We start from the raw sequence: 27,271 nt of genomic DNA, 5'->3' as shown, positions 1-27,271 counted from the left end.
ATTTAAAGCAAAACTAACGATATATCAGGGTACGTGTTAGGGTGCGGTGACTTTGTAATTGCTCTCATCATGTATTGTTTTTGGGGTTTCAGTCAAATCCACCCTTTGCCTACTTTTAACAAACCCAGATAGGGATGATCACCACAAGGCTTAAAATCAATCCACAGAAACAGTCTGAGGGTGTGGCTGCCTTAAGCCTTCTCAGGCAGAGCGAAGGAGCAGACTCAGTGCTGACAGCTATACAAAAAAATCTTTCTCTCTCAAATCTTATTTGTGGCATTTTGTTGTTTTCTTGTACTTTTGTCCATAAGAGTAAAATTCCATACAGCTGTTTTGAAAAACATTTGACCAATCACATCTCTGCTGACATCTTGTGAGACAGCAATGACACACGTGTGCCTAGATTTTTAAAAAAATATTCCACAACTCTGACTTCAAATCATCTTCACCTGTTAATGTTCAGTTAATATATTCTACAGAACACATCAGGGACCTTAATTTGCCCTGAAATCTGAGCTCACTGCCGTGAACCACAGCACAGATCTTCAAACATGCACTGAGATTCATGTACTGTAGGTTTAAAACTCATGTCACAGGTGGCCTTTTGCCTCCCACAGCAGGCACATCGCTGCCTTCAAGGACAAAACATATTCAAGATGATAAAGGACATTATTGTAAGATAACAACAGGAGACTTCAGTGACTGAGGTTTGCATTTTGCTTGTTTCACCTGACTGCATCCTGACTTTGGATCCTCTCTTCGATATTCCTCACAAGCTTTCTCAGTAGTTGAAATCCAACACTAATCAACACTCTGATTGTGAGTATGTACAAAGTGAGTGGTACTGCAAAAAGTTCCTTTAACTCTAGAGAGTTTTGCAGTGTTGAAACTGTAGAAGATATCAAAATTGTTTGGATTGTAAAAACACTTTAGGAGGAGTACAATATAGATAAAAAAAGGCCAGTTCAAAGACGTTCGTCATCAAATGAATGTTGGAACAAGCTTGTGTAGCATGCTTTCTTCCAATGACAACAACTCTGAGCTACTTTGTTAAGAAGAGTAATAATAATGACAATGTACCAAATGACAGTCAAGGTGATTTAAAGAGTTTTTAATTTAATTAAAGTGCACCTATTACCCTTATTTTAGCTCAATATGTTTTTTGTCATCACTCATCCGAGTCACTTCGTCTCAGCTGCTATCCTCAGCTGGCTGAGGATAGCAGGTTTCCTCAGCCTTCTGAACAGTACATTTGCACAATAACTGGAACCAGCCCACTGAATGAGCAATGGGCTCTGAAATCACTTCCTTGATCATTATTATGCAAAATTGTCGTGACTATTCAAGCTCATTTTTCATCCACGGTTTCTGAGAGTAGCGCTAGCTGTGTTGTGAGATATATAAGTCTGAAAATGTATATATATCAAACAATATCGCAATGAGTCCTTTTGCTTTTGATGGTTTAAAGTATATACGTTTACCAAAATAGGCTGCTGTGGTCTCTTTAAACAACGGCCTTACCAGTGATAAAATAAAAGCACGGTTGTGCAGTGTATAGGAAGCATGTTATTGTAAATGTCATACACTGGATTGAAGACACAGAGTCTTGAGAGCTATAACTAGGTGGTATATTTGATTTGGACCACAGGAGGTTACTCAGTGTCTTGTTGATGGTCCACTGAATTTAAGCAGAGTGAGAGGTGTGCTAGGTTTGCCAAGTTTGCACTAAAGATGAAGGTAACTGAAATTCTACATATTCATTCTTAGATTTGAGAGCCACTCAGTCTGGCTTAAAGATTTAAAATGAGGTTTCATTGTAAGAAGAAAAAAGCGCTTTTTGGAGCCAAAGATTCAGCAACAAAACACTTCAGGAAGGTTTCTGGACCACAGTGTCTCTCTGGACGAAAAACAAATGATGTCAACTGTAGAAAGCTGGCTCAAAACAACTACAAATCACACCCAAGCTGTATTTTTATGAATCCCAAACTATATAATTTTAGATGGTTGTGGAGTTTTCACATTGTGGTTGGGAAAAGAAGAAGTGGGACGGAAAAAAAAAATCATGTTACATACTTGGAGATGTTTATAGATCTGGTTTTGCATTTAAAACCCAAAGGAAAAAAACAACAACCTTTTTGTGCTCGTATCTTCTAGTTTTAACATTTTCAGTAAGTTTTGAAAATTAAATCACCAAATTCTACAAATAGACTGTTTTTGTCAAGTTTGAAATCAGATTTAAGAGTTGTAGAGTTTAAAAATGTTCACCAATTTTACTGGGGCCCAAGTAACACTGGACAATGACTGCTATGATTGGACAACAAATCACCCTGAGGGACTGGAAGACACCCAGAGAGGCTTTGATACAAGACTGGGGGATTAGGTAAAGTGGCAACTTATAAAAGTTGCACAAATATATGTCAAAGTGGGGCATGTAGGTGGACTTTTAATCCACGCCAGTGTAATTTGACAAAACTGTTACAGGTATATTTGCTGCTGTTAAAGCCTTGAACGTTTTGGTGCTATCAAACTACACAGGTGTCTTTTTTAGTTAGTTTTCTTCAGTCTGTTTTTCCTGTAAGAACTGTAAGAATTGGGTGATTGTAATTAAGATGATCTCTTTTTGTTTGAGTAAGAGGTCATCAAAACACTTTGTTAGACATATGTCTGTTAAATTGTTTTGATTATGAAAAAAATGTAAAAAGAGAAAAAGAGGAAAAAAATCGGACTTTTGAATTATTGACAGCAGTTTTCAGTGTACATCTTGACTGATTGTGCGGTAATAAGTTGGATATCTGAAACTAAAGAAAGGGATGTTTTGTAATTTGTGACTTCTTTTTTCTATATTAGTCTACTTGGATTTCTGTTATTGCAGTTCTGAGTAACAGACCACACAACCCACAGAGAATTTAGCATAATGTACAATTTTTCTTCTGAAAAAGGAAATCTATATTTGATGTAATTATTATTTTTTGAATGTCTTTGGCTGTTTCTCTTCTCAGGCGCAATTTCTCAAGACATAAAGAGGCAAAAGTAAAACACAAAGATTAAACCAACACATTCCTGCTGAACATACAATCCAGGGAACATTTGGGACCTATTTTCAGTTTTACAATTTGTAACTGAGCATTTAAAATAGAGCCACGACTTTGGATGATTAACTTGGTGTTACATGTTCGGTATTACATGTTCGGTGGGTACAGTGGGGGAGCATGATAATAACGCGTTTGGTTACAGCAAAGCGGGTCTTTTTCTTTTAGCGTTTGCTTGTGGGGAGCCTAGAACAAGCGAACATGCTGATTAACCCTTTTTTTATTACAGTCTGAAATTAGAGATGTTGAGTAAAATGTTCCCTCCTCTGCAGTTAGGGGGGGCTGTAATCGGGTTGGATGAGCTCCTGGTTAAAAGGCGCGGTAACGACGCGGAGGAGGTTTAACCAACGGGTCTTTCTCTTCTCCTCGTAGGCTGGGCGCACGGCAGAAAGAAAGAAATAGAGAGGGAGCGAGAGGTTTCCTCCCAGATAACTTTCCTCATATATCCAGGACACTGCACCGGTAGCATCTTCAGGTCAAAACTCGGAGAGAGAGAAACCAGCTGTCAGGTCTGCTGCGCGCTGCAAGGTCCGACGGGTTGGAACTCCAAGAAAACATTATTAAACCCGCTGAACACGGTGAGGATCCAACATTATTTTACCTGACTTTACTTCAAGTTTTTAAAACTAACCTGTTCACGGTCACCGAGTCACCGATAGTGCTTTTGTAAATATCACTGAGGTACCATAGGAGGTAACATTTATTTTAATAGTATGTTTTATTAATATTATTATTATTATTATTATTATTATTTAATATGGAAATAGCACAAATAGGCTAAATTGTTATAATTTTCCCGGCTGATCAGGTGCCTGATGCAGAGATTCTTCACCCACAGTACAGAGGACACAAGACACTGCATGCCCTCGCTGACTGGCGAATAATTGTTAATTTGGTTGGATAAAAGCATGTAATCGCCCGAGGATAAAGGCTTTATGAGCCGGCACAATAAAAAGGGAGCGAGGCTGGAATCTCATAGGGAACTTCTAAATAGATCAGTGACCGATTATAGTCGGGATCAGTTTACAATCGCTGTTAAAACAACTAAGATTTATTAGCTTAAAACTTTAATCAATTAATATTTGATTCTAGTGCTTTGTTTCAGGATGCATTAATATGTTGTAATACTTTTAATAAAGCTATAATATAATGATATGAAGTTTTTTTTATTAGATGTGTTTCTGTGGGGGTATTTCTGTGTTTCTATTTATTTTCGAAAGTGCTTAATTTGGCGAGTTTATTTCTAAATTATTGTTTTTGAACTAATATTTATAGCTGAACCCACCGAAACAAATGAAAGCAGAAATTCACGATTAATGTGGTTGTTGATGGGTGTAAAATGAATTCATTAAAAAAATAGTTAATTGTTATTAAGGGAAAAAAAAAAATACAAACCAGCCTTGAAGCAACCCCCCCCCCCCCCCCCAAAAAAAAAAAACAATAAATAGAAATTATAAAAATGTCAATTAAACATTACAGGGTTTGGATCAGAGATTTGTATTTTATTAACTATTTTATTAACTCATTCATGAAACCAGTTACCACTCCAGTAGTAAATGACATGACAAGTTTTATGTGGAGGTGCTGGTTTCATCATCAAGGACTGCTGCGGGTCCAGACAGAACAGCCTCAGATTAACCCCACCCAGGCCAATTACCGCATTAAGTTACTCAATTTTGTCCCTATGGCTCAGTAAGTGTTTGTGTATATATGTCTGAGACAGACCAGCTGACACCCTGTATTCTCTTCACTTGGGCACGGCCATCCTTTTTGCTTTGTTTTGTGTATTTGCTGTGAAGTAACTTTCCTTTCAGTTTGGTGGTCATGGCTAAGCGGTCAGGGGTAATTTGGCAGCTACAGACAACCCCCTTCTCACTCTCAGAGAGGCAGGAAACATGCAATTTGCCCTGGAAAAAACAAAACAAACAAACAGCCTCTCCACATGCAACAAAGGAAACATTTTAGCTCAGTTAAGCAATTAAGCAATGAGATAGCAGAGGGAAATGATAAGGCTGGCGCTTGAAGTGATGGACATCTGATAAAAAGTGTTTTTCCTAAAGAGGCTTTCTTCATGTCCGCATTCTTCCTGTCACTATATGCGCATTTTGGATTGTGAATGTCCAGTTTTAACAATAACTGGAACAACAAGTCATACATTTGGTGAATATTTTTTCAATAATCACTATTTGGACCAGTGGAAAACATATTAAACTTACTGTTATAGAGGACTAAGAAAAACAATGCATATCTAAAGATGAGCCAGTAAATGTTTTTGCATTTTGCCAGGAAAAAATCTTTGTAAAAGTCTGTCTGTAAAACTGTCAAAGTACCCAACACTGAAGTACGAGCAGTGCAGAAGCACCACAAACTGATTTATGTACTAGGAAATTTTAGGAAATGCTGCAAGGCAACAAAAATGATGTCTACTGAGTGTCAGCCGGCAGTGTTTTGCTTAGTCTTTTCCCCTCTTCCTTAGAGCTCTGTTCTGCTTGTGTTAACCCATTTGTTGTGCGCCTAATCAATTACTGTTTCTCTCTCACTCTTGGCTTGTTTTTGAAAAAGTTTGCTGCATGTGCAGTCATCTTTATTAGTCACAGTGACTAACTCTGGATGCCCTTTAATTCTTCTTTTTTTTCCAGGGAATAACGAGGATGCTCCTGCCTTTGGCAATCCTACAGCTGCTCCTGACTCCAGCTCTCATGGTAATTTCCCAGCTAATACAGAAAAACACTGAGAAAAAAAAGTAATTTTGTCAAATTCTGATGTCTAATTTTGCACCCAGGGGCCCAGTGTGGATTACTGGGACTCATGGGGTCCATATGGAGAATGCAGTCGGACTTGTGGCGGGGGTGTGACTGTGAGAACTAGGCGCTGTATTACTCACAGGTAAGTCTTCTGCACATTAACTTTATCCATTTTAATGCATCTTGATGTACATAAATACATGTATAAACTTATAACACACACACACACAGAGTTTTTTCCTGTTTGAATAAAGCTAATTGTGAGGTTCACGGGCACAGACTGTGTATTTTTATTGTGAAAGAATGCCTTGAAGTCACGAGGATGTCGGCTTGTCTTACTTCCAAAAACACACTGCAGGGAGGGGCCCTTTAATATTAAAAGGACGTCTCTGTGTTGTGTGTTGTCGGTTGTCTGCTGAAGAGGATCAGGTGGGAAGTGAACGTTTCGAGCTGCCATTTTTCTGCTTCAGTAGTGGTTTTAAAAGTCAACATTACATTTTAGGTTTCCTTTGCGGCACACGTGTTGTTACATTTAAGTAACACGTACAGTTTTTCTTTCGTTTTTGGATTGGTTTTTAAAGCTTCTCCTCTCACATGTGACTAATATGTAAGCACGCTCCCAGCTTTTCCCGTAAATGTTGCAGTATTGCTGGGGGCCGTCTGGCATATTGCCATTTGGAAGAAGTACTCAGATCTTTTACAGAGATACAAATATGAGAAAATTGAAGTAAAGATACTATATTACACATAAAACTAGCATTCAAAATTCTACCTGGATATTGGGATTAAACTGGATGGATGGATAGCTGTAGATTTTATTGTTAACTTACTGGCTGAAGGATTTCAGGTGTGTGACAGACTGCTGTGGCAGCACTGACGGATCATTTCATTTTGAGACAAAGAAGTGAATGCTAGGTGAACTGGCGAGAGTAAATAAGCTATAGTTGAGAATGTAGGCAGGAATGATTGTCTGTCTCTCTGTGTTAGCCTTAGATTGGCAACCTGTCCAGGGTACACCCCCGCCTCTCTCCCCTGTGTCACTTCCCCGCTTTGTTTCCTGCATTTCCGCTCGTTTTCTCCAGTGTACCTTACAAAAATAGAGAAAAAAGTCAATCTTAATATAGCCACGCTATAAATAAAACTATCAAAGAGGCTTAAAACAAAAGTCTTCCTGTAAAGTAGACGACGGAGTATCTCAGCGGCCTATAATTTAGCTTAATATACTGAATACCTTTCTAAAAACAACAAGTCTTATTTTCTTTTGCGCAGAAATATTCCCACTAGACAGAACAAGTCTGTGAGGAGCTGTTTTTAACAGGTCTAAGTACTTTGTTTTACTTCATGTGTCATATCTTGTTGCATTTACCTGACCACAAGCTGTTAGATATGTTGTTTTTATCATACAGTGTTGATATAGCTGTTTGTGCAGCTTCTACATCTCTGTAGAAGCTTGATGGCAGTGTTTTGATGTCTGATGTCTCTTGATGCTTGTTTTCAACATGTTCGTGCAGTCAGCCAGTGAGTCAGAGCCTTATAGTGAGTCTGTAGCCCTTCTTTAGGAAAATGATGAATAATAGGGAAGAGGTCCTACCCATTGCCAGTCAGATGAACTCTGTCATATCTTGTCTGCCAGGCTTGCTGAATCACTCCTTTAAACACAGTGATTTGACAGCTCCCTCTGTGCTTTACAGGAACTCCCACGTCTCACCATACATTCATTTTAGTAAAAAAAAAAAAAAGTACACACATTCATAAGAAAAACAAGCATGATTGGGGTTGTCATTTTGTCAGTCGGGGCTATAATCAGTTTCAATTATGTGCAATCAATAATTTTGCATGAATAACTGCCACTTTTCCACATTTCTGTTTTGTATCATTTTAAACTGAAAGTAGTGTTTAATGCTGCCAATGTGCTGTTTTCCATTATTAAGTGAAAAGCCGTTGTTTTGACATGTTTTAGTTTCAGTTCAGGTGTGCTGACAGGAGCATGTCTTGTTTTACGGCTTAAGGCCAGGTACTTTTGAAGATGACTAAATCATGAATTATCAGCAGTGCTGGAATGGTGAGTGGCGAAACAGTCTGCTATCTCGCAGTTTACTGGCATGTGCACGGATGTCTGTGCAAAACTAGGGCTTAGCAATGTTGATGTTGAGGCTTCTGCTGTGCTGAGAGGTCATTTTTTTAACAGGTACAGATTAAAGAGGAATGTTGTTTAATGTCAGAGCTGAAACTTGTTATTTCTGCTTGTGCAGACAGTCTCTGCTGTATTTGCATACATTCATTGCACCTACTCATTAACTGTTTTTGTCTCGCAATGAGAAGCTGTCAAGTTTTTATGAAACTTTACTTGGGAAAGATGTGAGAGAGTTTGATGGGAAGTTAAGGGCAATGACTTTATACTGGATCGTCAGCCCATTTTCAATTCAATCCAATTTTATTTATATAGCGCCAAATCACAACAACAGTTGACTCAAGGCACTTTATATTGTAAGGCAGACCCTACAGTAATACATACAGAGAAATACCCAACAATCATATGACCCCCTATGAGCAAGCACTTTGGCGACAGTGGGAAGGAAAAACTCCCTTTTAATAGGAAGAAACCTCCAGCAGAACCAGGCTCAGGGAGGGGCGGTTGGGGTGAGAGAAGGAAGACAGGATTATTTGTGAACATCTTCTTTTAACAGAAAGTCTGTGATACAAATTTAAATGAAGTGGTCATTAAGAAACACAGAGCATCTAAAGCAGGGGTGCCCAATCCCGGTCCTCGAGAGCTACCGTCCTGCAGCTTTTAGATGCATCCTTCTTCCCACACACCCGAATCAAATGAATGGCTTGTTATCAGGCCTTTGCCAAACATGATGGCATGCTGAAGAGGTAATCAAACCATTTGATTCAGCTGTGTTGGAGTAGGGATGCATCTAAAAGCTGCAGGATAGTAGCTCTCGAGGACTGGGATTGGGCAGCCCTGATGCAACCCTAGATGCTTTAGATTCTAAAGCATCTAAAGAAATGTATCTATGATGTTGTGGAGTGTTTTTAAAGCATAAGGAGTAGTAGAAGCAAGGATAAAAGTCAGTCAGGAGGTCTTAGTCTCTTCTACTCTTGTGGAAATTGCTCTCACTATATCGGGCAGATCAGGGTTCATTCATAAAAGTATTACATGAAATGTCATGTTCATGTTTTATTTTATTTGCACTCAGGGAGGATGGAGGGCACAACTGTGTGGGACCAGACAAGTCATATCGGTCCTGCAACATCCAGGTGATCACATGTGAAACTAATTTGGTTTTAATGGTCAACCTTTTATTTTCATGTATACTTTTATATTTAGACCTCTAAATTTTTTTTATATATCAAAGGACTTTTTTTTAAACACGATAACTTGATAGCAATAATCACTATGATGCACTAAAACCTAAGGCAAATCAAAGTACAAAAGTGTGTTTCTTCCTTAAAGAAGACATTGTAAATATATTTTTTGAATTTGTATTAATTCAAAATACAATACAGTAGTTATTTTAGGATTACTGACCTTTGACCTTTGCTGCATCTCCTTATTCAACTCAGGACTGTCCAGAGGGATCCAGAGATTTCCGCGAAGAGCAGTGCTCCCAGTTTGATGGGACAGATTTCCACGGGAAACGCTACAAATGGCTTCCATATTACGGAGGTCAGAAACAAAAACAAAGCTGAGAGTTTGCTTTGACAGGCCATATTATGTATACTATTGACTGAATTTTCTTGTGACATTTGCCAAGCACCGGCTATTTGTGAGCATTTGTATTTCTAAGTTCTTTAAATTGTTAAAATTAGCCTTATTTCTGTGATAGCTGAGAACCCCTGTGAGCTGAACTGCATGCCAAGAGGGGAAAACTTTTTCTACCGCCACCGCAGAGCCGTGATTGATGCTACGCCCTGTCACCCAGGGCGGACGGATATCTGTGTGGATGGAGTGTGCAGGGTAGGATGCCCGCCAAATATTGCGCACACACTTGCACACACACAAAGAAATTAATATCTGACAGGTGACGAAAACAGAGAGGGTAGGAAGGAGGTTTGTGACATCTAAATGTAATTCTATGTTTTCCAACTTGTCCTGAAAATGTCCTGAAACCGTAACTTTTTATTACTCCATACTTCTTGAGAAAGAGTATTAATAATTCTAATAATAAGTATTCTTTTCTGTCTGTTATAGGTTATGTAACGGGAAATTTATTGTATTATTTTAAGTGGTAAACTTTCCAAATATGAGTGTACTGTAAGTTCTTTAGTCTCAACATGCTCCTGTTGGCTTCTCCTCAGCACTTACCCCCAGGGCAATCCCTGCTGACATTTTTACCCCGGTTATACCTGACACGAACGTGTGATTTGTATCTGGGGTTTCTATGTGGACAAGAAAACACGTGTTAAAGCAATTTATAATTGCACATAACACAGTTATATGCAGTAGTAATAGCTACATGCAGTGGTTAACGCACAAAAACACACAAAAGATCCCTGGTTTGAGAGCCAGCCTCAATGGGGAGCAAGCTAGTCTACTCCTAGTGTTGGCCCAAGCCTGGATAAATGGGAGGGTGGTGTCAAATAAAATATGAAAATCCATCCGCTGTAGTGACCTCTTGGGAAACAAGGAGACAGCTAAAAGTACTCCTTGAACTAATGTACTAAATGTAATGTACTAAAAGTACATTACCTTATACTTGCATGCAGAATACGTAGTGTCCAGCAGAGGTCAAAATCTATTTGGGAAAACATGATTGATAAAAATATATTGGTTGCAATTTAATAAATGTGTGCATGAACATTTCAATGATAAAGTTAACTAAGTTGCAAGGCACATATTTTGTAGTTCTGCTCTCTGCCCTGCAGGTGGCAGCTCAAATACCATACAGTATGTATAACATATGCAATTTGGTGTTTACCACACACTAAAGGAATGTGAAGAGCTGTAGAGGTCTTATTTAAAAAATGCAACACATAGCCTGATATGAGTTGCCAGTTAGGTCTAATGATTTGATTAGTCTGCCCATCCATGATTTGGGGTTTGCTTATGCAGCATCACTTCGTTAATCAGACAGGACACAATCAGTGGAGCTGAGCAGCAGGATGAAAGATTAGCTTCAGTCTGTATAACATCAAACACTTCTGCTCTTGTTCTTTTCTCATGCAATTATTGCTGCAACTTTTTCCTCATGAGTAAACCTCGTCAATTTAACCTCTGACTTCATGTCTCTATCACCTTCCCTGAAGGGAACAGCTGTCCCAAATCCACTCTTTTCTCAGGTCTTTATTTATTTATTTTCAATTATTTCACCTCCAACCATGTTTTTCTTCAAACTACACGTTTCACAGAAATAATGTTTTAGCACATATATTCTCGGGAGATGATTTCTAATCTCTCTCTATTATAGTGGAGTCGTGACTTTGACAGTTGTCATACAAAGACAGGAATTTTACAAGATGAACACATCTGATTTTTATTAAGATCAAGATTTAAAGTTTTTAAATGATGTTATTTGTGCTTGTTTATATCTGCAGAAGACAACCTAAATGACACAGAATACAGGTTGAGGTGAACTGTGGTTTTCATCTTCTTTTTTGATCATTTTTTCCCAACTTTTCCTTTCATCAGCGTATGGGCTGCGACAACATGCTGGAGTCTCCTCAGCAGGAGGACCCCTGTCTGCAGTGCGGGGGTAACGGCCAGTCCTGCTACCGTGTCAAGAACAGCTTCACTGCCCGCGACCTGCCAACCGGTATGATTCATATTATAATTTGGTCACGCTTACTCCCAAATGATATGCCAAATGATATATGTACCCAACATGTACCTGATAAATGTCATAAATCATCATCATCTAAATATGTGTCATTTAAATCCTCTCCTGAAGTTTAAACCCCAGTTTCTTCTTTTTTGCCACTTTTATTTCAGGCTACAACCAGATGTTCATCATCCCCGTTGGAGCCACCACCATCAGCATCAGAGAGACACATGCCACACGTAACTACCTCGGTAAGTGTGTGTCAGACCTTTTAGAAAACACACTACAAGATAATCAAAATAATTGACATTTACAACTTCTTTACAGCTATCAAGAATCTACGTGGAGAGTACTATCTCAATGGCCACTGGGTAATTGAGTTTTCCAGAGCCACACCTATTGGCGGCACCATGCTGTACTACCAGAGAGGAGCTGAGGGCGACAGTGTCCCTGAAACCATCATCGGCCGTGGCCCCACCACTGAACCACTTGTTGTTGAGGTAAAAAACAAATGACCATTCATGATCAAATAGACTTCACAGGGTTATAAATATGAAATTGTAGAATGCACTCCACACACACAATGGTTGTGCTCACAGGTGTCAAGTTTGTTTTGGTTCTTATACAACGACCCACGGTCTGGTCTGCACTGGTCTCAGCTTTCCATCCTCCCCTCTCTCGTCTCCTCCCTCACTAAAAGGGGAAAAAGACTGTCATCAGTCCAAATGCCACCAGCTGTGTTCTCACCTGCCTCGCTGGCACTGCCCCGTTGAGCTCCCTCCCCTGCAGCTGAGCCAGGGACCACACCTCCGCCACAGAAATATATGAGAAACATTTCCAGAAAAGAGAAACATTTAGTTTCTTCATGCCATAAGTGTTTGTTTAAAATTGTAAACTTAAGGTAGCGTTTTGGATGTGTGGATAAAAGTAGGAGTTAAAATTAACCCTGTCCCCTCAGCTGATCAGCCAGGAGCCCAATCAGGGAGTGGAATATGAATACTACCTTCCAAATGGACGCTCCAGAGAGGGCTACTACTGGAGCTATGGATCCTGGTCTGCTTGCAGCAAAGAGTGTGGATCAGGTTAGACTGCAACTTTTATTTGCTGCCAGCATAATTTAATTTAAAATGTTTTAAACATCCTTATTTTTGGACAGTATAATAGCTCCATACCTTCCTTTATCAGGCTACCAGTCTCGTTTGGTCTTCTGTTCAATCGACAATGAGGCCTATCCTGACTATCTCTGTGCTTCTCTGCCGAGGCCACAGAGCAACCGTACATGCAACCCTCAACCATGCCCACAAATCCGCAGGTAAGTAATGCTTAAACTTCTCAAATGAAATGTGTTATTTCAGTAAATGCAAGCTAAATTTTAGACGTTTCCAGAGTTTACTTTGCTCCACTCTGAATGAATGAATTTAAAGAGTACCATAAATAACTCCCAGAGCAGTATTTTGACTGTTGTTGGTATGTTATGCCTGTCTGAAAGGATGGCGTACCTGTATCCACCACAGTTGTTGAGATCCTCAAAGAGGCCTAGAGCCTCTGTGTTCAGGTAACCCATGTTCAGCGCTCGTAGAGGAGTTTTAGGTGTCTGCAAACACCGGGGGAAGATCTAAATAATTAAACACTTTCACTTATTTCCTTGAAAAGATTCTTTTATTAGCTCTCTTAGATCATTTCCATACTTTCTGTCAAACAAACACTTTTACAACGAATCATTTTTGGCTACTTGTCCCTAAAATTGGGCTGAAAATATCAAAAATGACCAGAAATGTTGATTGAAAGCGCGATCTCTCCCCCTTTAGAAGTGTTTGACTCTAGTCAAGTCCGTCTTTAGTGCCAAGTCTGTTCTGTCCATGTGAGATAAGGATGAAGGCATGGGGCAACTGTCAAGCTCAGAGATCTCTTTTCAACCTTTTAATGACCCTCATTTACCTTAGACAACATCCAGCACTTTGTAAAGTGAGTGATGGATGATTGGATGTAGCATTTTCCCCCCCCCAAAGAGCCAACTCTTCTTCTTCTTTAACCTTTAAGCTGTGGCACCTGTGTCTGATTCCTGAGCTGGGCTGCTGCCTGATCTCTTCAGCAAACTGTAAAGCTCTCTGTTCCTGTGCAATATTGTAGCCAATGTGTTGTGAGGCGCTTAGAGGTTAAAGATCGTCATGCCGTGGGTGTTGGGGATTGTGTACTTTTCAGGCTGGGACACGGCAGTAGTGCTAAGTAGTAAATAGTCGCTTTAGTCTATGACTTTCTGGTATTTCCTGCTTTCTTTTCTTTCATGCTGCTGCAGCTTAGAAACCTGAGATGTTTATGTAGCTCAAGTGACTCTAACTGCACCCTCAGTATCCATTAAAGTTAACACCTAAAGCCAGAATCAGTAGATGCTTAATTTGCGGAGATGCGAGGAATTAAATGCCGTTTATTGCTGCTTTCACTTCTGCCTATGCTTCTAGCAGCCCCATTAGTGCCGGTTCTAAGCTATTATAGTGAGAAAAACACTGTCTGAGGTTCATCTGGGATCAGCTGGTGTCTCGATGTCTGTCTCTAAAAGTGTTGTTATCAGTGTGTATGTGTCCAGTAGTTTAGTAGTTTTTCTAACTGCATGTGAGAGGCTTTGTTCAAACAGCGCAGCCTTTTAAAGGCATCCGGAGGTTTCATTCCAAACAGCGATTTGCATCAAATATGAAATAATTATTGAATTTGTCAGTCAAAAAAAAAAAAAAAAATGCTGATATGTTAACACAAATAGGTTTAGCATGTAGGTCATAGGTCAAGTTATTCTGCTCATTTAAAAAAAAAAAGTAAAATAAATGTCTTTGTATTTCTCACTGCTGAAAATTATAACGCTTCTTTCCCGTATTAGTTTATCCATGCATCCAGCCAAAACTAAAATTTAAAATATATACATAATCTACTAAAGATTTTATGGAAGACTATGTCCCAGGTCAGGTACTGACGAAGAAATGTTTATGTTATAGTTAAAGTAAAATGTAAAAAACCGGCTCTGAAGAGCAGTGAAGTCAAACTGGACAGTATTTGTTCAACTCATTTGTTTTTCCTGATTTTGGAACGAAACTCTTCCCATCACTCCTCTTGGCTGAAGCTGTGTATGCTGTATGGTCAGCTGTACAGTGTCTATATCAGCAGCAAAGAGACTGACTCCTGTTTCTTGTCTTTTGGTGGTTTTCTCAGCTGGCAAACTGGGGAGTGGAACGCCTGCTCAGTTACCTGTGGTGGAGGCTCTCAGGTGCGCACTGTGCAGTGTGTTTCCAATGATGTCTCGGGACCCCGCGTGGTGGAGGATGCCGTTTGTGCTGCTTACGCTGACGCCCCTCCTTCTCTGCAGACCTGCAACATGCAGAAATGTGCTGAGTACCATGTGACTGGATGGAGTGCGGTGAGCAAACTGTAGAACTCTATTCAAATCCTGGTAAAAGACTTTACAAATAAGTTAAATAAAGAAAAAATACAACCAGCACAGAGTATAAATGTGGGAAAGGATATCAAGAAATATGAACTTTAAGAGCATTCACATTTATCAAGAGAATTTCTGACAGTTTCTGGCCGTTGTGTCAATTACTTTGGAAAAAAAATAGGCTGCATACTTAAAAGCCTCTGGCCTCTGACTCTGGGAACAAATGTAATATATTGTGAGAGTGAAGATGGTATTAATTGCAGTCCCTAAACCAGCCTAAACAAAGATTTATACATAAATAATATGTTAATCCAACTAACTACAAAGTAGAGAAGCTGGTTTTTGCTTTACTGAGCTGTAATAAACACTGGTATCTAATCTACACTCTGTTAGAGTAATTTGTTTCTAGAAAAAAGTGGCTTACCTCAACTCAGTTCAATTCAGTTTTTTAATATAGCACCAAATCACCAAAACACAGACCTCAAAGCACTCTCTACTGTAAGATGCCATAGTATTCTGGAAACAGCCCTCTATGAGCAAACCTTGGCGATGGTGGGAAGCAAATACTCCCTCTTCACAGGAAGAAACCTCAGATCAGATCGAAAGTCCTAAATGTAAAATTACATGATAAGCACATTTGACTATAAGGTTAAAATACCACACAAACATGTAAGGTTGGGTTATATTTAAAAATTTTCATCTTTCTTGGGTCTTTATAAAAAAGTGTAATCGATGCACTTGATATATAATCCTTGTGTTTGCAGTGCTCAGTGACCTGTGGTTCAGGTCAGCAGACCAGAGAAGTGACCTGTATGGGTTCAGATGGTACGAGGCTGGATGAAACATCTTGCAGTGCTTTGCTACGCCCGGCCGCTGTCCAACGATGTGAGATGGCCCCCTGCCCCCAACAGATCAGCTGGCATGTAGGAGATTGGGGACTGGTAAACCTGATGCACACATGCAACCAAACAAGGACTCATAAATGTAGTTATAGCAGCTGTATGGGTGAAAAACTGTCTTCATTTTCCTGCAGTGCTCTAAGAGTTGTGGATCTGGCTCACGAGAGCGCCAGGTGATCTGCTCTGATCAGGAGAGGAACCTGTACCCTGTGGACCAGTGTAACTCCCAGCCCAAACCACTCACAGTGGAGCGCTGCAACACCCAGCCCTGTTACAGCCCACAGGGTGAGCAAATGCTAACTAAGCAAATAAACAATGCACCTGTTTTTATTTTATTTCTCAAGTTAAGTTGTTAAATTTCCATTTACTTAATAGACTGCAATCTAAAAATACAATGTGCAAAATTAAATTTAACATTTTGTGACTGCTGCCAGTCTTCAGTTAAGTTGCATGCTTACACTGTTCTGCGTTTGTTTTATCCACACTTTGTGCAGTCGTCCCCAGCATTCAGGACCCACGGGGACATGACAGCACTCAGATTGGCTTCCAGCCTTATGTGCCAGATCACGCAACAGGTTAGACTCTACCTCTCAAAGGCATCTCATAATCACATCAGCATTGAAAATAAGCTAGTACGTAAGCATTTTCAGCTACGTAGTTACTCAGAAAGTAAACAAAAAACCACTGAAAAAGCTCAATGTGACATCACCAAGGTAACATCTTGTCAGCCAGTTATTAACAATTAAAACTACCAAAACATACAATATTCTTATTATGGTTGGAGCATTAAAAGCTAATTGTAGGTGTGATTGCCCTGCTGTTGCTCAGCATCCCCTCTTCTCTGCTGATATAACTTCTGTCACTTTGTCCCCAGCAACCCCTCCACCCCCCTTCATCCCCATTCAGCCTGTCCCAGCACTAATTATCTGGGCCTGATTGACATGTTTTTATGGTTCCATGGTCATTGTTGGCCTGATTAAAATATTTCTGAAGCACTGAAGTGTGCTAGTGCTGGCAGTGGCGTTTCTGGCATGTTCAGCATCATGTGCTATCCCAGTGGTCAGGAATTTTAAGTTTGATGCCACTACTTGAAATTTTATTTGCTTCATTCCAAAAAAGGCAGTTTTCTTTGTGAAATTATTTGTGTTTATTTTCCTTCAGATTGTTACGTCAGATTGCTGATCATCATTTCTTTTATAATTTCCTCTGCTTTGTTAGCCCATAAACAAAAGGAGTATGGATTTTTTTTGTTCTTCAGCATCCTGTACAGACTCACTGTGTGGTCTCAAACACAATGACAGACTCTATTGTTTATTCAACCGATGTGTGAACGTCCCTATTGCTTGTATGGTGTTGTCTTGTGAACCATGGTGAACTATGGGGTCTGTTTTGCATGTACAATGCGTGAATTCACCACTCACTTGGCTTTGCCTGTAGCCCGCAGGCCTGAGACAAGAGATCCAACCCAGACGAATACAGTCTACGACCCTCACAGCTCCGCCCCGGCTCTCCACTGCAGCCAGTCTTATTATGGCTGCTGCTCAGATGGGCATACTTCAGCCAGAGGCCCCCAGGGTCTGGGTTGCCCATCAGCTCCAGCTCCCTCTCCTGTCCCAACATCCTGCATTCAGACCAGGTATCCACCTGCACTCTGTTATTGCACTGCAGTTGAGGTCATATGCAGAACCCCTTTTTTTTTTTTAAGGTCGCTGACTTGGTTACTAACCAGGGGACTATGTGGCATTATACATGACCAGAAGCTCAAACTTTTAATACCAACTGTTCTTGCTCTCTTCCTGTTCTGTGTGTCAGTTATGGCTGCTGTGAAGATGGTGTGACGGCTGCTCAGGGCCCCAATAAGGAAGGCTGTGCGGAGTATGTGAACCCTGCACCAACTGTAAGCAAAAGCACACAAAAGTCTGAATGAATGAATTGGTCAAATGTCAGTCAAATTCTTTAAAGAATGAGAAAATATTGCCTTATTTCATGTGTTATGCCTTTTCAGGTTACACCTTCTCTCCCTACTGAGAATGCAGTAGAATGCCGCACCACCACCTATGGCTGCTGCTATGACCGCACCACACCTGCAGGAGGACCCAATGGGGAGGGCTGCCCCAATCCTCCTAATTATAGTAAGTTTTCTAAACTCAATGAAGAGAAATCTTTTTTTATTTTTATATTATTTCCAGTTAAGATATAATTTTGTGCTGTTGGTTACTGAGATGCTCCAATTTAGAGGTCACTCTAACAGTCGCTTTTATCCAGTTGATCTAGATCACCTGCATCTCATGGGGATGATTGATATCATGGCCATGATGGTGTTGTAGCAATTGGCAGTCATAATATGAGAAGAAATAATCAGACAGAGAAACAAAAAATGGTATGCAGCAGAGGACACTTACTGAGTACAAAACATGGGAGTTGTTTTTCATGTTTACTCCTCAGGCCCCATAGTGCTATAGTAAGAAAACTGACTATAAACAAATATGTGACTGCAGTAAACTGTAACATTTTAGTAGTAATACTGAACACAAACATTCAAATTATACTTGATAAAAATACTATAATATTGTTTTTCCTCTGTATTTGCACAATACATCTATGCAAGACAGCCCTGTTTGAGAAAATGCTTGACAATGACAAACAGCTGATCTGCATTGTGTTGTCTTTGTGCAGTTGAGCGATCAATCTGCTCCCTGCCCCGTGCTGCTGGCTCCTGCAGCAGTTGGGTGTCCCGGTACCATTTCGATGTCATCTCCTCTAAATGTGTGCACTTCTGGTATGGAGGATGCCACGGCAACAGCAATAACTTCATGACCCTAGCAGAGTGCAAACGGACATGTCCACGACCTGCACCCAGCCGGCAGGCCCCGCAGCCTGCAGCTCCCTCTGGAGAGTCTACAAGAACCGCAGCTGGAGAACACAGCACGACTGGAGCAGAGACCTCAGCTGGAAGAGGATCTACAACGGATGGGCGGTCACGCAACATGGGGAGGATTTTCATAGTCCAGCGTGGCTCGACCAGCAGCACCAGCAGACAGGCTACAAGCGCAGCCACTAATGCCCACAGAGGTAGAGTCTACCTGCGGGTACGCCGGCCTTCACATGGCACAGCTGCACAGCACACCGGCCCAGCTGCGAGGTAAGACCCCAAAGACCCAGGGAGAGCAGTGAAAAGCTAACCCTACCCGATCCAACCCCACTACTACCACTACTGGCCTCGTAATGCTGTTCAGAGCCTTCTAATTCATGTTGAAGGAGCCCCAGTTCACTCTACCCTGCAGGGCCAAAGAGTGGGCTATAGGAGATGGAAACGCAATCAAAAGACAAAACATGTGCCTCATTCACCCATCCTGGAAATATGACGGTGGAGCTGAAGCAACCAAAAATCATATATAAGCAAATTATATTTTATGCAATCCAAATTTTTTTTAAAACTTTCTTTAGTAAAGTCTATCAGGGAACAAAACAGAGAACATAGCTTACTTAGTCTTACCCTCCATGTGGTTAAGCTCTCTTTCTGACACAGCAGATGGAGGGTGTGTCATTTGCCTGTAACATCTGGTGTAACAAAGCACACCTCTGACCACACCCAACCTCACCCACAAGTAAATCAGGCTGTGTGCTTTCCAGCCTGGTGTTGAGTTTCAACAACCTTTCGCATTTTTCCTGGATTTTGTTCAACAAAATACTTAATGTACTGTGCTTCTGTGTAACATGCCGTCTTTGTAGACTCTTTCGATGCTCATATAATCTAAACTCTTGCTTTAAAATGAAGCCACAGCTCTTTCCAGCTCCACAGACCTTCACTCTCACACCTGCTTATGTCGCAACACCTCATTTCTTCCTTTAACCTCAACCAAATCAAGAAGAAGTCACCAGACCTCACACACCTTATATGGACATCAACGCTGTTTAATGCTTCTGGGACTCTCTGCTCTCTGTCAGTCATTATTGTTGGTGCTTATTTGTGCATGCTACCTCTCTGTGTCAGTAACCACCAATCACGTCTGTGCTTTGGTGTCTTCACCTAAATGTCATGAAATCAAACTAATAAAAATTCTGCTGTGATAATTCAGTCATCCTATGTGTGTGGTCCCTAAATCTCTCTTTCTTGTTTAGATGGTTTTAGATTTCTTTAGTGGTGTTTGGGTATTTTACATGAAAGGTGTCCTTGTCTCTTTTGTATGTTCGTAGTATTTTGTATTTGGGTTTTTTTGCACTTTTTGTCTCGTCACTTTTTGGGCTGCATGTGGATTTCTCTTCTCTGAGCTTTATCTGACAAACTCCTAAAGCCAGGTTGTGGGCGCTCTTTATGCTTGCTTTGGTAGCTGCTGATAAAAGTACCAACAGTGGAGCATAAAGTGACTTTTTTTTTCTCTTCCAAATGTCTCTTCCTTTGTCCTTTTTCCTTTCACATTTCCTTTTTCCTGTTCTCTTCTCCTTTGTTTTCCTTCTGTTTCCTTTCCTTTTATCACTCCCTATTCTTCAGCTTGACTCTGGGGGGAGTAACGATTGATAAGACCGACCCATCCACAGTCGAGGCTTTAGTTGGCCAAACAGTTGTGCTGCCCTGCCGAGTCAGCCCTCCACCTTCCTCCACCGTTGTCGTGGAGTGGAGGAGGGATGGTATACCTCTATCAACTCACAGGTATGTAGAGAAACGTACTCGGTGACTTAATTTACATTAAAGTTGTTTTTCCTGTTGCTATTTTTATTTATATCTATATTTTTAATTACATTTAGGCATCACCAACAGCCCAATGGCTCTCTGTTAGTAGGTCCTGTCTCTAAGCTGGACTCTGGCTGGTTCCTGTGTGTGGCCACTCGAGAACGAGAGAGAGACCACCGCTACATTTACCTGGCTGTCTCAGGTAATTACATTTCAGCCACAACCTCTATGGTCAAAACAAGACTGGTAGGTTCACTTGCAGATAATTATATCTGAAGTTAAGTAAGTTAAGATACAAAGTAGTGGAAGAATTTGGAAAACATTACTATGACAGTCCAAACAAACTGATATATGGGACATGATCTGAATTACATATTCTTATAGTTGATGTCAACAGAGTGACTTTTGCTGACAAAGGGGAAATGGCATATTTTGGAAGAGGCTCAGAGTGATAAAGATCTTTTAATCGATCAATTCAAGCCTGGGAAAAGTAAAATCTACCTGAAGAAATGTTTCAAAATTCCTATAGAGGGGTCTCAGATGGTCTCAATTGAGAATCTGTGTGAAATTACATCCTATATATACTATAGAGTCTGTGTGAATGTAACATTTTGCTTCAATAAAAAGACAAAAGTTGTAAAAATTTGCGCCTGATTATAAAGGGGTCAGTTGGGAGGCTGATTTTTTTTTTTTTCATGGAATGACGTTCTCACACCCTGATATACAATCGGCTGGATTCGGTCAAACTGCTAATTTGACCGACTTTGACCCCAATTAGTCTGTCACATGAACATGTAGAAAGTTTGGGGTAAAGCTCTGATGTCATAGGTTGTGTCAGAACATGCTGATCTTGCAAAGTCACTTGGTGTTTATGCAATGACATTGTGCAAGTGCTCACTCTGTGTGTTGAATTGTTTGCGAGCATTCATATGTGCTTGTGTTTGTGTATTCGGCCACAGAGGGACCATCTTCTACCTCGCTTCCCAGAGACGGTCCATTTGCAAGGTGAGAAGAATATCTGTGGATCTGTGCACCTGAAGATGGTTATTTACGGTTTCTGGAGATATTAAGAGCTCAGGCACATGGAAACCTCAGTATTCTGATTTATTTCTAACAGTATAAATGAATCACTTCACATTGTCTTTGCTTCCCTGTAATTTCTGTCAGGTTCAGTATTGAGCGCTCAAGCTCAGCCCAGGTGGAAATGCGAGCAGGACAAACTGCCAGACTGCCCTGCACTGTTGTCCCCTCCTCAGCTCGGCAGTCTGTCAGCATTGGGTGGACTAAAGATGGACAGATAATCAGTGATCCCAGGTAATAATTGAAGACATTCAGAAAGTTATGAACCCTTTATTAAAAACATTGCTAGCAGTGAAAGTTCTTTGATTTTTATCCATGGTTCTTACTATTAGTATTTTTATTTTTGAGATCTATTACCGCTGTGATGTCAGTTAGCATAGCTCAGTTATTTAGTCCACTTTATATATAAATCTGATTCAAGCTGAACTTTGGAGTCTAAAGAAAATAACCTGATCTGTCTTTATCCATGTGAGATTGTTTTATTATCTAAGAGATGCAGACACTGTTAAAGTATGGTATAAATTGCCCTGGTTTGCCTGTTAGGGTCTCGGTACTTTATCATTTTAAACCATAAAGATGAGTAATTTACGAAGAAGTCGGTGTAAACTGAGGTCCTGTCTGATGGCTGTGCTGCAGGTTTACTCAGCATTCAGATGGCACCCTCATCATCAGCCCTCTGAAGTCTGATGACTCCGGTGTCTACACATGTACAGCCTCCAACCAGCAGCAGCTGGAGCAGCGACAGCTGCAGCTCAGAGTCCAGCGTGAGTTTTATTCATAGCCTCATCATTTTTTTTTAAACATGTACTGTTTGGATGCTTGTGTGCAATAGATAGATAGCTTATCAAACTCAGAAGGGAAATTATGATTGTAAGACTGAAACCTGATGCTGCAGTTTCAGATAATCACCAGCAGAGATCAGTAAATGTCACTGACTGCCTGATTCTCTCTCTGCTTGCACTGTTCAAATACAATGAACAGCGCTGAAATAGTGTATGAGTGTGTGGTAATAGACATGAACTGTAGTAGAAATCTCATAGAAATATAGTAAAAACTAAATTATTATTATTATTTTATTATATAAAACCAAAGATATTTTAAATCTAACACGTACTGTAAACAGATTGTTTCCTTTCATTTCAATGCATTACTGACTGTATGGGAACACCAAATAAACACTAATCCAGTTCATATGATCCAGACCATGAACATATTATTTCTGAATTTACATTCCTAAGATTTTACAGCTGAGTTGATCACATGATAAATAAATCTATTTCTCTGTCAGACCAATAAACATGTGGAATAAGTGTTATGAGGAAGTAAGGCTGTGTAGTTTATTTAAAAACAACAATTATACATCAGATAGTAAACAAATATAAAACTGGAGTGTGATTATTATTGCTTATGAAACATTATTGTTAATATTTTGCCCTTTTTTTCTTTTCTTTTTTTTTTTCTTTTTTGGTCTTTCAGTTTACAATATGCATTGGGTGTAATAAGATAAAGCTAAGCAGTTTTTTTTCTGTTTAATTTAAGTAACTGTTGACCAATTTTATTTTGGGGTGTTTTTGTTATTGCCTTTTTATAAAAAAACAAAAAACAAAACAAAACAAAAAACTTTACCCATAGGGCAAGACCCACGATTAAACGGTAAAAACTTATTGTAAGAAAAAAGTGACATTAATGATCTTTTCTCTTGGTTTCTTTGTCCAGCTGATCTGAAAATCACAACAGCTCCCAATAACATCCAAGTGTCAGAAGGCAGCACGGGCATGCTTCCCTGTGTGGTGTCAGGAGACAACGTCAATATAGGCTGGTCAAGGTGAAAAATGACATTGTTATTACTTTATTAGACATCATTAAGAATAAGTGGAAGTGAAACATCTGTTAAACTGTCTGATTTTAGGTTATATAGCATTCAAAAAGAATCCCCAATAAAAGTAAAAATGACCCAAAAATACACCCTATAAATTTAACGACTTAAATGTTAAGGTGATATTTGTCTACAAAAAAATATATAAATCCAGATCTTGTTGTCATCAACACTGACATTATTTACACTTTCATGGCCCTAAAATCCAGAAATAAAGCCATGAGTTGTATTTCTGTTACTTGCAGTTACAGAGCATGCATGCATTAATATACGCGTTAAAAAGAGTGAACTGATTTTTAATTTAAGTGCCTATTGAATGCATTTAAATAATGTACCTAAACCTTTCCTGTTGCTCTCTTTAAATACAGAAATGGTGTACCGGTGCGTCCAGATGGGCGCAACATCCTCTTGTCTTCTGACGGCAGCCTGATCCTTAATAATGTCAAGCCTTCTGATCAGGGCACGTACACCTGCAACGCTTACACCGGCATTTACTCTGTGAGCGCCACAGCTGAAGTAAAGGTCATTAAAGAAACACAGCAAGGTGAGAACGCTAAATCAGCTCAGACCTGTTATCTGCACTGCAGAGGGAAAGTAGAAAAACTGAACTTGGAACTGACTTATTTATTCGCCACGATGTCATCATGTATTTATTTATTTATTTTTAGCTTGAGTTTAAACAATGATTTTGCTTTAACCCTTTAAAGTCAAGTGTATCATATTTTATATGTGAGTGACTTTGAGTTCTTTAGATTTCTAAATCACCAGTGTGAGTTTTCCTCCTGAAAAAAACAACATAAACTGCACGGTACATTTTTAAGAAATCAATTGCAGAAAAATGACTGAATATTATCTACATTTTAACAGATTAAAATGATTTAAATTAATTTGATATATGCAAATTAATATTTAATAAACTTGTATTTCATCATAAGCACTCCATTTAAAAAAGAAATTGAATTTTCTGGCAAATATTTCATGGCTCAGGCTTTAAATTTTAATGTTGTGGGTTTTTTAATTTTTTTTTTTTTTTTTTTAAACCCTATCTACTGTGCCGTTGCAGGCGCTGACCTCCCGCCAGAATGTTTGGACCAGCCTGAGCTTGCCAACTGTGAGCTGATAGTTTACGCCCGACTTTGCTCCAACTCATACTACTCCAGTTTCTGCTGTGCCAGCTGCACCAGGCATTCGCAGAAGAAACGACAGGTTTGGTCGACCAGGTTAAAGCCACAGAGGGTGTAAAAACTATGTGATGTGTGGTGGTGGACACTGGGGTGGGATCTGAATTCCCATTTAGATTCTAAAAAACTCGAGCTGTCGACTACGAGCTGCTGCATTTGCCAAAAGGACTCAAAAAACCCTGAGCAGATTGTACAAAAATGTATTGCAATCTTAAAAAAGGGACGGATCACTGTAGATGCACAGTAGTTAAAGCTACAAAGTAAGTGGTGTTCAGGGAATCTTATGGAACGATAAAAGATGGGCCTTAAAATAGAACGTAAACCTGTAAAGTCTGAATGTGATGAGACGATGAACTCGTTCTTACTCTGCCACACCTTTTAAAATGAGTTATGCTCTCACTTGATCTATATATTCTCTGTTTTTTGAGAATCGTGATGATAATAACTCTTATATATGTTATTAAAAAAGCTGAAATGACTTTTTTCATGCCAGTAAATCACTGATACAAGGCTGCACTCATTGCTGCTTCTGTATCATATAATGAAACTCTGCAAGACTTTTCCACTATTTTTTTATTTCTATGTAATTATTTGACAATAAAGGTCATATTTTGATAAAAACTTTGGTTGACTTCAATGACTGTACGTTATACACGTGTGCTGAATTGTTCCAGTTTCTACCACAAGGTGTCGCCCAAGATGAGAACCACAGTTTCTCATTCACTTGATGGAAACTGAATATGAACATAACTGAACCTTCACTGGAAAATAATTCAGTGACATCTCTAAATTTATTAGAGATGTTTTTCCACTGCATATTGCAGTATCTATTCCAACCGTCAAGTCAAGCAATGTCTAACAGTAAGAATAAACATTTGTAACATCTCTCAGCAATCAGCTTTTTTTGCTCTTGTGTTGTTTTCATAAACATAATTTAACCACTTACATTCTAGCTTTAAGATGGATTTGCTGGCTCTACAAACAAAACAATCTTTAGCTAACAGTCAGTATTTAATCTCCTGGCCGTGGTGTATATTTGTGGAGCGTTCTCCTTATATCTTTAATATTTTTTTAGTACAGTTGTGAGCTATAGTATGGCAGACAGACAATAAATGGTATAGTGCAATATTTTACTTAATGTAGCCATTAAGTAAAATAAAACTCATTGTTTAATAATCTTTATATTTACAGTTCAGGTCCAAGGCTTTGCACATTAGGATGTCATAAAAAATAATCTGGCCCTTTCCCTAAGATTATGGAAACACAACCTCAGACAAACATCAGGTTATGTCATGTTATTATTTAACAAAAAGTGAGCAAACATGAAGAGGTCATTTGTGAACTGATCAATTGCAAGTGTGAGCTTCTTTATAAATGCAGACATTTAGGAAGCTTGCTGGTCTGGAGTGTTCTGGTGCTGATCTGAGACAAGCAACTGTTGCTGCCCTTCAATTTGGGAAAATGTATGAGGTACTTTACAGACAATCTGAAATCCATCTTGCTACAGTGACGAGACAAAACATTTGCCAATCTTCCCAGCAGTGGAAGTCCCAGCAACTTGACTCCAAGATCATTCTGTATTACACAGAGAAACTGGGGGAAAAAAGAGCTTCATTTCAGACTCTACAGGCCTCAGTTAGCAGGTTAAATGTAAAGTTCATGACAGTTTAATGAGAGTAAGACAGAATAAGTATACCATATTTTGAAGAGCTACTAGGAGAAAGCCTCTTCTCTCTAAAAACAACATGGCAGCATGGCTTAGGTTTGCAACGTTCAACTTGAACCAACTGCACAGCACTGGAATGCGCAGGATCACTGTTAAGAGATGTACTCTAAAACACTTCTTCAGTAGAAAATCAGAGAAGAGAAACACGCAGAATTTCTTGCTAGCAAGGGCAGCCTCCAGAACTGAGACTCGCGCTGAGAAACTGCCCCTGTCTTTATTTACACTTCAGTGAGCGTTTGTTCCTTACATTGGAATGTGGAGGGGTGTGTGTGTGTGTGTCCCCATAAACTACTTCCCTTAACCTGCTGGTCCAACAGTTCATCTATATGTAAAAAAGCACTTAGACTAAAACTGACATAGCTACGTTAATCCTACCGTAAAACAATAAAACAAGGTACGACCTCTCCCATGCTCTCAGGATGTGGGGGTGAACACCAGAACACCCTGGAATGTTACAGACCTCCTAGGATGAGACATTCTTTCAATATGCCACCAACTATATACTTCTAAACACAAATGATTACATGCAGTATTCTACCATATGCAAACTTATATCATTAAAAGACTATACTGACTACTAAGTACAATTTTTCCATTGACAATCACATATGATTAAAGCCAAACACAGTATATCAACATAAACGCCTCATATCAACTGTCAGATACGGTGGTGGAGGGGAGAGAATTTGGGTTTTGCAGCCACAACACGTGAGTACCTTACAGTCATTAAGTTGACCGTGGACTGCTCCGTATACCAAAGTATTCTGAAGTCAAATGTGAGGCCATCTGTCTAACAGCTAAAGCTTGGTTGAAAATGG

The 27,271-nt window shown here is 39.6% G+C and overlaps 1 protein-coding gene across 1 annotated transcript; it reads left to right on the top strand.

Moving 5' to 3' along the window:
* The first annotated feature begins 3,450 nt into the window (after positions 1-3,450).
* Positions 3,451-25,336, top strand: paplna (papilin a, proteoglycan-like sulfated glycoprotein). Its single transcript, XM_085441750.1, is given in 28 exon segments — positions 3,451-3,667; positions 5,729-5,791; positions 5,872-5,975; positions 9,037-9,097; positions 9,404-9,506; positions 9,667-9,797; positions 11,469-11,592; positions 11,769-11,849; positions 11,926-12,098; positions 12,557-12,680; positions 12,784-12,910; positions 14,797-15,001; positions 15,784-15,960; positions 16,053-16,203; positions 16,413-16,493; positions 17,356-17,554; positions 17,731-17,815; positions 17,924-18,050; positions 18,595-19,060; positions 20,411-20,569; positions 20,665-20,792; positions 21,550-21,595; positions 21,758-21,904; positions 22,307-22,434; positions 23,387-23,495; positions 23,915-24,090; positions 24,610-24,740; positions 24,742-25,336. Coding segments are annotated over 27 exon segments (3,624 nt in total). The 5' UTR covers positions 3,451-3,667; positions 5,729-5,740; the 3' UTR covers positions 24,772-25,336.
* The last annotated feature ends 1,935 nt before the right edge of the window (positions 25,337-27,271 follow it).

Source organism: Copadichromis virginalis, linkage group LG19 (assembly GCF_057382275.1).
Source record: "Copadichromis virginalis isolate Kocher_CV1m ecotype Utaka linkage group LG19, C_Virginalis_male_GT1.1, whole genome shotgun sequence".
Classification (NCBI taxonomy): domain Eukaryota; kingdom Metazoa; phylum Chordata; class Actinopteri; order Cichliformes; family Cichlidae; genus Copadichromis; species Copadichromis virginalis.
Note: the sequence above shows the minus strand (reverse complement) of the source record. Positions and strands in the feature narration are given on the sequence as shown.